Source organism: Balaenoptera ricei, chromosome 14, assembly GCF_028023285.1.
Source record: "Balaenoptera ricei isolate mBalRic1 chromosome 14, mBalRic1.hap2, whole genome shotgun sequence".
In the NCBI taxonomy this organism is placed as follows: domain Eukaryota; kingdom Metazoa; phylum Chordata; class Mammalia; order Artiodactyla; family Balaenopteridae; genus Balaenoptera; species Balaenoptera ricei.
In genome coordinates, this window is record NC_082652.1 from 26480234 (window position 1) to 26490825 (window position 10592).

The window sequence follows — 10592 nt, forward strand, 5'->3', positions numbered from 1 at the left end:
GGTGGAGACGCCCTGAGCTCTGCCTTCTGCGCCTGGAGATGGGCAGGGCCTCCCAGACCCTCTCATTGTGGCTCATGCAAACCTGACCCCTCCTGTCTTTGCTGTGGGCTCCCTGTGCATCTGAGGCGCTGGTCCCAGTTAGGGGCGCGGCCACCCGACAGGGCTTCTCCCTCTGCCCTCCTGCCTCAGGGAAGGCTGGCTCTGCCTTTGGGTCTGAGATGTAGTCAGGGCCCCAGAACTGGCCCCATACGTGCCTCCTGCCGTGGGCGCCCCCTTCAGGCGGCTCAGAGCAGAAACAGGAGCAGAGCCCCCTCCTTCCGGTTGCTCTCCGATGCCGGCAGCACTGCAGCCCTGGTCACACCTCCCTGGGAACTTTCATCCCTTTTATGGAGGGTCGTTTGCATTTCAGCCATCTCTCAGGCCTGGGTCTACACAGATTCACAAGAAACAAACCAGTCCCACTCGTCCAGTGGTCCTTGCGGCAGGCGGTTTTGACGGACGAAGAGGTGCTGCTGGCAGCGCCATATCCCTGTCTGTTTCCCTGGGCGGCAAAGCTCAGAGTGAGGGGTGGTCCGTGGGATTGAGGAAACCAAGGCCGCAGCAATAGCCCCTCCAGGGAGAGGCCTCCAGTTTCCGTCGGGTGAGGGCTGAGAAAGTGGAGCGTGAGGGGTGTGGTGCGGGGGCTCTTCCCAGGAGGGGAAAGTGGACGCGGGGGCGGGGGCTGCCAGGAGGGCAGTTGCAATCCGGGAGTCAGGGCTGCGAAGCCACAGCTGGAGGGTGGTCGAAATGCCCAAACATCCGGGTCTGAGTGGGAGGGAAGGGCCTGCGCTTCTGAGCCAGAAGGAGCCAGAGGTCAACCGTGGGAGGTGAGCGTGCTCTGTGCGTACAGGCACATCTGTTACGTTGCTTCTGGTTTCCAGGTGCTCCTGAGAAGCATCTCCAGAGCATCACCTGCTTGACCACATGGGTGGTTTGAGTGAGAGTGCCTTAGTGAGGTTGAACCAGATGACAAGGGCGCAGGAAGTGCTCTGAGACTTTCACGTGCGTGGAACCGCCAGGGATCTTGTGAAAATGCGGGTTCAGACTCAGCAGGTCTGGGGTGACCGGGACACGTGCCATTTTTTACAAGCTCCCAGGTGATGCTGCCGCTGCCAGCCTGTGGACCCACATGGCGTAACGGGGTGTAAAGGGCACTCTGCACTGCCCCCTGGTGGCCGTGGTACGCGGTGTCTGCACTTGTCCAGTGGGTGATGGAGGCCATCGGTGGTCACCGCGGCCGGAGGGGCGATTCCCAGGGACAGCTCTGACGTCCGCTGAACTGAAGCTGAGGTTGAACTGGATTGTCGGAGGGTAGAACCTCGGGAAGCCGCGTTTCTGGGTCAAGGACGTACTGATGAGATGCAGGAAATGAGAGGAGGGTTCGGGTTTGAGGGGCTTTTGCAGACTCCCCAGGTGGACGGCAGTCACGGGAAGTGGAGGGAGGGAGAGGAGCGGTCGTGGTCGGCCTGTGAGGACGACCACCCTCCCAGCACCACCTCCCTCAGCTGCAGTCCAAATAGTCCCGCGGAGGAGAAGCCTGCTCACAACTCCCGGCCTGCGGCACCATTATGCCTTGAGGGCATGGAACAGAGCTTTAAATTTTTTATTTTTCTTTCTTTAATTTTGAGAGAGTGGTGTAAGGTGGGTACTGTTATCCTGAACTTATCCTTAATTTTTCTTCTTTTGGGTGAGTAAACTATTCGGGATCCTGGCTTAGTAACTACCAGTATCACATGGAGGATTTCAAAATTTTCACATTCTTGTGCTCTTTCTCCATTTAGGGTGTTATAATAATTGTCCTTTTAAGGAAGATGTGGTGTGTGTGTGTATATATATATACATATACACACAAGAGACTATTACTCAGCCATAAAAAAAGAATGAAATAATGCCATTTGCAGCAACATGGATGGACCAAGGGATCATCATACTAAGTGAAGTCAGACAGAGGAAGATAAATATCATATGATATCACTTACATGTGGAATCTAAAAAAACCCGATACAGGTGGGCTTGTATACAAAACAGAAACAGACTCAGGAGCAGAAACTTCAAGAGCAGACTTATGTTTATCAAGGGAGAAACGTTGGGGGGAGTGATAAATTGAGAGTTTGGTATTGACGTATACACACTGCTGTTTGTAGAATAGATGATCCACGGGAACCTACTGTATAGCACAGGGAAATCTACTCAGTATTCTCAGTAGCAATAACCTAAATGGGAAAAGAATCTGAAAAAGAATGGATATATGTATATGTATAACTGAATCATTTGGCTGTACACCTGAAACTGACACAACACTGTAAATCAATTATACTCCAATATAAAATAAAAATTAAATTAATAAAAAATGAATGGAAAAAAAACAAAAAAAGAAAAAAAAAAGAAAAAAAAATGAATGGGAAAATTTTTTAAAAAGAAAACAGCAACAACAATAATAAAGATCCACACGCCAAAAAAAAAAAAAAAATCATCAGCCTTTAGAGAATTAGCTGGAGTGAAGGTATCTTGGCACAAATTTTTTAAAGACAAAAGTAAATGGACTGTTTTTGACATATTGTCATGTTCCTGGTTAGACACCAATTTGAATGGGCTTGTGCTGCCCAAAGACAGAACAACTTACCATAATTGCAATGGATTTAAACACCTCAAATATCTTATACCCACCTCAAGTATCTTATACCCACGAACCTGGAAGAAGCTGGCAGACTGACTTGTGATTTCTATGACTGGTAAATAAAGGGGAAAAAGATCAGACATTTATCCTGCCTTTACTATGTGAACAGTCCCTTGGGTGCCTAAATCATTGAGGAGGGGACGTTTTCTTCGGAGTTTTGCTAGAATGAAAATATCCTCGTTTTACATCCCGTCGTGAATGAATGGATTTGGGCATTGGGCGTGCATCACAAAATTTTTGTGATGCAACTTAGAACAAGACGCAAGGGCCCTCCATGCCCTAAAGGGCCTCTCAGTGTTAATCCCACCCCCCTCTTTATGTGGGGCCACCTGCCCCAGCTCATCTTGCCAATCCCATCACAACCACACCGGCCTCTGTGTGCACGGAGAGCCCTTGCATTTTGACTCTGTCTGACTGGCACGTTCCATCCCCCAAGACCCCTGGGCCGTCCTCAGATCCTCTCCTCTGAGGATCTGGAGGTCTAACTCAGGTCAGAATGTTCGGGCCTCTGGTCTTCAGTACCACTGGTGACATGTCCAAGCCTGCTGGGTTCTGTGTTTCTGGGTCAGACTTGGGAGCAGCGTCAAGCATTTCTGTGCACAGACCACAGCTCTCAGCATCCCTGCACCCCTGTTCTGTATCACAGTCAGGAGCCTTGCTGTGATACTTGGGGGTGGGGGAGCTCTTTGTGTACCAGGCAGCAAATCCCAACAATCTGGGAACCCCACCCTCTCCAACATCTCTAGCCTCCATTAACAATTCAGAAAGTTTCCCAAATGTTCCCTTCCCTGCATTGACCTTTTTCAATCTTTTCCTTCCACATCACTCCTGGTTACTGGATATAATCACCGGATTTGCAAGTTTTCCCTTCTTAGGGAATCACAGTGACCCCAGCTGTCTAATGGGGTCCCAGAATGGTGAGGTCTTTGGGACCCAAGAATTCATTCAGTCGTGCATTCGTTTATACATCCATTTACTCAACTCCATTATCAATGTATATCAGACCCAGAAAATGAGATGAAGAGGTCCTTCCCACTGAGAATTTATGGATTAGTAGAGGAGAGAGACTTGCAAACTAAATTCAGAGCTGCGCAGCAGGCGCTAAATATAGTTAGGAAAACACGATGTTTGCACATCACAGGATGTTAATAACTGCATAAAGAGGTCAACGAAGTCTTGCCCAAGGAGTGACAGTGGAGATAACAGCAGACCCCAGAGTTGGTGCAGCCAGCTGGAGGACACGGCAAAGGGAGAGGAAGTCCACTGGCAAGTAGATGGTTTGGGCAGAGGTTTGGAGGCAACCGAGAGCATCAGCAGAAACAGATGGTAAGGGCGGCGCACAAGAAATGAGACTTGGGACAGAATCTGGGCCAGTCTCCAAAGGCTGTGTCACAACATGGAGTCTGAATTTTACCCCTTCAACCTGTACTGTCCTGTCGCAGCCAAGGCAGCTGTGGACCACTTGGAATGTGGCCGGTCCAAATTGAGATGAGCCCCGAGTATAAAATACACACTGGGTTTTTTTTTTGTTGTTGTTTGTTTGTTTGTTTTTAATTCTTGGGTTGAAAAGCATTCACCTCAAGATAATTCTCTCTTATTTATTTATTTATTTATTTTTAGCTGCGTTGGATCTTCGTTGTTGTGCCCGGGCTTTCTCTAGTTGCATTGAGTGGGGGCCACTCTTCGTTGCAGTGCGCGGGCTTCTCATTGCAGTGACTTCTCTTGTGAAGCACGGGCTCTAGGCGCGCGGGCTTCAGTTAGTTGTGGCACGCGGGCTCAGTAGTTGTGGCTTGCGGGCTCTAGAGCGCAGGCTCAGCAGTCGTGGCTCACGGGCTTAGCTTCTCCGTGGCATGTGGTATCTTCCCAGACAGGGCTCGAACCCGTGTCCCCTGCTTTGGCAGGAGGATTCTTAACCACTGCGCCACCAAGGAAGTCCCTACACACTGGGTTTTGAAGATTTAGTATGAAAAAAGAGTTAACCATCTCATAACCAATTGTACATTGATTGCATGTTTAAATGATAATATTTGAAATGCATTGGTTTAAATAAAATATGCTATTAAACATCATTTCATCTGTTTCTTTTTATGTTTAAAAAAAAATATGTAGCCACCAGAAAATTGGAAACGGCAGATATGGCTTGCATCCATGCCTTTGAGGGTGGGAGACAATCAAGGCTAGAGCGGAGGACTGCAGGCAAGGATCTAGGAGTAATAAAAATGAGGAGTGGAGGGTCCAGGCTGCAGCAGGATGATGGGCAGGAGGCCAGATGATGGCCGGGTAAGAAATGACTCAGACTAAAGGAAAGGTTTAGACGAGGGGGAGGCCAGGCCTGGTGACTGATGAGGAAACGATACCACTACTTTGTTGAGCACGCGCTACAGTCAAGTGCAGGTTAAGCACTTTATAGAAATTAATTGGTGCTATTATTGCCCTCTTTACAAACAACACTGGAAATGTTGACCTAGAATCCAAATGACCCTTCCGAGGCTGACCAGAGCTAAGACTCACGCTCTGCCTGGCCTGAGACCCGGGTCCAAGGTCCCATCCTCCAGGAGTATGGTGGGGCAGGGGTGCTGGGATGATGGAGGAGCTGACCTGATTCCCTGCTCTCTGGGTTTTTTGTCGTGGCTTGGAATCCCAGAATCACAAAGGATGAAAGCAAGAGAAGAGCATGTTACAAGCGGGTGACAGAGTTCTTTGGGGACCACCTCGATGGCCTTTGCAAACCTGGGCCTGGAGGCCCCTGCCAGGAGGCAAAGGCTTCATGCAGGAAGAACTCAGTGCATTTCAGAGAGTGGAAGCCCAAAGGGTGCTGAGAACTGGCCGGAGCTGAGACCACTGTTTTACAGGCGACTCAGGCCACACATGGACGGGCTGATATTGACATGAATGTACACTTTGGGGTCTTTTCAGCCATGATAAATGGACATTCTCAGCCAAGTTTGGATCACAGGGGAGATGGTTTACCTGGCACCTCTCTGAGTGGGAGGCATGTCCACACGTGGTGTGGACGTGGGTGTACAGGGTCCCTCTCTGCAGGGCACACACTGACTCACAACCCAGGGGCTCAGGGTGCAGATGTGGGCCAGGGTAGCAGGAACCCACCGTTCCCTCTTTACCCAACAAGCTCATCGGCAAGGCCACACACACCCCTTGTATCTCTCCTGCCCCAGGTCTTCCAAGGGTCCAGAGGGTTAGTATCCTGGAGTCCTCAGGCAGGAGGAGTTGAGGGTGACCTTGATCACCCCACCGAGTGTGGTTTGGCTGAAACCTAGAAGCAGGAACTGGGTGTTTCTCTGGAGCAGAGATCAGCAAAGTATGGCCTGAGTGCCACATCCAGCCCAGCTCTGTCTGTTTCTGAAAATAAAGTGTAATAGGAAACAGCCATGCCCGCGTGTTCACGTATTGTCTGTGGCTGCTTTTGCGCCATAAGTACAGAAATGAGTAGTTGCCACAAAGATCATATGGCCCAGAAAGCCAAAAATATTTACTACATGGCTCTTTACAGAAAATATTTGCCAGCCCTGCCGCTTTCCTGCACAGAAGAGGAAATGCATTTCTCTCTCCTAGACCAGTGTTTCTCAGGTGGGGTGGTTTTGCCACCTTGGGGGCCTTTGGTGATGCCTGGAGACATTTTTGGTTGTCATAACGAGGGGCAGGAGGGTGTTTGGTGGGTAGAGGCCAGTGATGCTGCTCGACATCCTGCAGTGCACAGGACAGCCCCCCTACAACAAAGAGCCATCTGGCCCAGCGGAGGACCTAGATCACCCCTATCACTGGGCACGGCTCTCCTCCCCAGAGGCCCAATGAAGGCATTTTCTAAGCTGCTTACCCTGTGCACAATCAGGTGACAATAGGGGGTCCTGTTCCTGGCAGGGGCATCCCCCAAGATGCTATGGCAGCCCCCTGCCTCCCAGGACCCACAAGACCAGGGGCTCCAGCCAAGCAGACCGTGACTGGCCAGGTCTCCTGGGACCTTCACCCTGGTTGGGTCTTGGGTGCGTCCCACTCATTCTGACTGTTCGCAGAACATCTGGGGCCTCCCTGGAACAAATTCAGACCACCCAGCAAAACAACTTCCCAAGACACAAGCAGATTTATTTCCCGAATCCAGCCTCCAAAGGGGTTTCCAGGAGCTTCTCCTTGCCTGGGGCAGCCCAAGGCCCCACCCTCCTCGCCACACCACCCTCCCCTCGGGGATGTGTGCCCTTCTGCCTTTAGTTCAAGGTAAGTGTGTCCTAGGGTGCCTGGGAGACTGGAGCAGCAGGCTCCCTTTCTTCCCTCCTCTCTCTCTCCGTCTCCGGCTCCTGCTCCATGCCCTGGACCCCCACAGCGCAGAAATACACAGCCTCATCCTCCGGCTGAAGATCAGAGATGCTCAAATACCCCGTGTTCTTAGCCAGGTCTTTGGAGCCAGAGAAGCGAAGGGGGACCTTGGGGCCCTGGTTCTTGTCCGAGTGGGAGAAATATCTCAGCAGGAACCTTGGGGGGTGGCCGGACCTCTGCTGGTACCAGTAGATGCTGTGAACACCGACATCATGGTCGCTGCTCAGCGTGCAGGCCAGGCGGATCGTGGTTCCAAGGAACGAGGACACGGATGGTGGCTGATTCAGCACCGGCTGAGGGCCACAAGCTGGGGACACAGAAGCACATGGGCATCCAGGGCAAAGCAGGGTGAGGGAAGGGGCCGGGGGCCTTGAGCTCTGGGGGTTCTCACCTGTGCAGTGGGCCAGGAGTGCCAGCAGGACGTGGGTCCAGGACATGGTGCAGCCGAGCAGAGCTCTGCCTCCAGTGTGCACTGGGGCCCCGGGCCCTCGCGGGGCTGCACCAGCACCCGCCTCCGCCCTCCCAGGGGTGGAGCCGTTGCACGCCCAGTTCCCGGTGGCCATTCCAGACTTCTTGGGTTTGTGTTGTCGGTTAGGGGGACGGTCCCGTGGTGGCCTTCGCGGCTCCTGCCTTGGCCCCATGGAAGCGTTTAGGGAGGAAGCACCTGCTTGGAGCTCACGGGCCAGTGCCCAGGAGGCCAGGCTCGAGTCCCTGAGGGGGTGACCTCAACATCCCCCTGAAGAAGATGAGCCCCACAGAATAAGGTTCTTGTGCACATTTATGTGCCTGGTGAACCGGGAAGAGAGGACAGGTACTCAGGGTGGAAAACACCTGCTTGGTGCTGCAGAAAGTGTAAGGGGCCCTGGGGTGAGGGGGCCACTCTGTCCACTCCCATGTCCCTAGCACGCCCTCCACCCAAACCCAGCCTCTTTCCTCCTGGAGTAAAGCTGGAGTGACTAGCAGCTTCCTCGAAGGGAGCATCTAGGGGGCCCCCATCTGGGGTCCAGGGCAGGTGGGGGTGGAGGTAGAGTAGCCTTACCCACTTCAGCCCTGCCCTGGCCCTCTGCCCCCTCCTCCTCATGATGGTCTCCCCAGGGATCGGGGGAGGAGGCATAAGTGAGCTCAGTGGTCCTGGGGGCCCACCCCTTGGCCAGACCTGCACCTGCATCCTCAGGTCCATAAATAAGATGCTGTGTGGGGACCAGGGGTTTGTATAGAAAAGAACTGGCTGCTCTTTGTCCCTGGCTCCTGGAAGGGAGTCTCTCTAAATCCTTGGAATTTCCTGAGTGATAGGAGTGTCTTCGTTATTCATGGGGGCCCCTGAGTTTATGCTAATGGGTGATTCAGGATGGGGGCTGGCCATGAAGAAAGCCCCACCATGTGATTCAAAGATTAGGGCTTTAGGCCATGGGATACGAGCACAACCCCCAGGGCGGGGAAGGGGGGCCCAAGGCTGAGTCCAAGCACAGAGCCAGTGGTCCCAGCAATCGTCCTGAGTAATGAAACCCCAGTGGAAACTGTGGGCACAGAGGTTCAGGGAAGCCTCCCAGGCTGGTGCATTGTGGGTGTGCAGGAGGGCAAGGCATCCTGAGGACACAGCAGCCCCACAACTGGGACTCCCACCGCCCCTCATGCATCTCTTCATTCGACTGCTCCTGGTTTGTAGCCTTTACAACAAAACTGGAATCATAAGGATGGAGCTTTCTTGAGTTCTGTGTTTCTACCAAGTCATTCATCCTGAGGGGATTTGGGGACCCGCCCCAAATCTGTGGCCAATTCGTCAGAAATACAGGTGGCCTGGGACTATCTGAGCTTGCAATCTGAAATGAGCAGTGTTATTTTTTGGGGAGAGAGGGCTGTGCCCTTAACTTGTGACAGTTAACCTAACTCCATGTAGCTGATGTCAGAATTGCACTGCAAAGGGCACTCAGCATCGTCTGCTCCCCGTTCTCCAGCTCACTAAGCAGGCACTTTGGCCCATTTATGGACTGGATTGTGTTCCCCCAAATCCATATGCTGAAGCCCTAACCCCCAATGTGACTCTATTTAAAAGTAGAGCCTTTAAGGGAGTAACTAAGGTTAAATGAAGTCATAAGGGTTGGGCCCTAATCCTATACGACTGGTGTCCTTATAAGAAGAGAAAGAGACACCAGAGCTCGCTCTGTCTATCTGTCTGTCTGTCTACCTATTATCTAGCTACCTAACTATCCATCTATCATCTATTAATCTATCTGTATCTCTCATCTATCTAATTTTTATTTTTATTTGTTATTTTTTAATCTTACTTTATTTTTTTTTAATATTTATTTATTTATTTGGCTGCCCCGGTCTTAGTTGCTGCATGTGGGATCCAGTTCCCTGATCAGGGATCAAACCAGGGCCCCCTGCATTGGGAGCGCGGATTCCTAACCACTGGACCACCAGGGAATTCCCATATCTATCCATCTATCTATCTATCTCTGCACATACACAAAAAGGCCACGTATGTGAGGACACAGCAAGAAGGCAGTCATCTGCCTTCAAGCCAGGAAGAGTGGTCTCACCAGAAACCCACCCTAAAGGCACCTTGATCTTGGACCTCTCACCTCCAGACTGTGAGAAATAAATTTCTGTTGTGTTAAGCCCCCAGTCAGTGCCATTTTGTTATGGAAGCCCCAACAGGCTAACACAGGCCCAACATTCTTTCCTATAACTCCACTCCTATATTTCTCCAGAGGCACTTAGGAGGCATCCATATGCACCTGGAAACAGAGGAAGCCCACAAACAGAAACAAAGACATTGAGGGAAACAAGGTTTTCTCTGCATAAAGGGGCGTGAGCCCAAAATCCTGGGGGAAATCATTGTTTTCGCATCTGTTCAACAAATATCCACCCTGCTCCTGCCCGGCCAGGCACCGCAGATGCCATGGCAGATGTGAGGGCAAGATCCTTGTCCTCACAGGGCCTACACTCTCTTGGAGAGTCAGGCTGGTGGACCTGCTGGAGAGGCAACGGCCCTGAAGGTGGCACTGTACTGCAGTCCCCGAGCCTGGGCCCGCGATGTCCCCCCTCATCCCGTAAACCCCTGCCCTTCTCCGGCCGCCATCTTGGCAGACTGCTGACAGATGCTCCACGTCCCCCAGAATCCTAACTGTTGAGGGAAAAGGAGTTGATTTCTAGCGTTCCCCAGAGATAAGGATTGAAAGGAAATGTTAACTGGGCTCAAGGAAGAGGTGAGACTGCATCTTACTTCTCATCAGCCAGCGGATCAGCCAGCATCTTGCAGGAAACAGGACATATCCGTTGGAGGGTGTTAAGGGTTGAATTGTGTTCCCCCAAAATTCATGTAGAAGTTCTAACCCCCCCAGTACCCCAGAGTGTGACCTTCCTGTGAGATAGGATCTTCACTGAGGTAATTAAGTTAAAGTGAGGTCATTAGGGTGGGCCCTAATGCAACAAGACTGGAGTCCTTACAAGAAGGGGAAATTTGTGACTTCCCCAGCAGTCCAGTGGTTGGGACTCCGCGCTTTCACTGCCTAGGGCATGGGGGTTTTTTTGTTTTGTTTTG

General features: G+C 51.7%; 1 protein-coding gene across 1 annotated transcript; it reads right to left on the reverse strand.

The window, feature by feature from the left end:
- Window positions 1–6957: 6957 nt before the first annotated feature.
- LOC132347924 (immunoglobulin iota chain-like) lies at window positions 6958–7482 on the reverse strand. The gene is made up of 2 exons (XM_059894869.1): window positions 7437–7482; window positions 6958–7352 (listed from the first exon to the last, which is right to left on the reverse strand). Exons 1-2 carry the CDS (start codon window positions 7480–7482, stop codon window positions 6958–6960), a joined length of 441 nt encoding a protein of 146 aa, XP_059750852.1.
- Between the last annotated feature and the right edge of the window lie 3110 nt (window positions 7483–10592).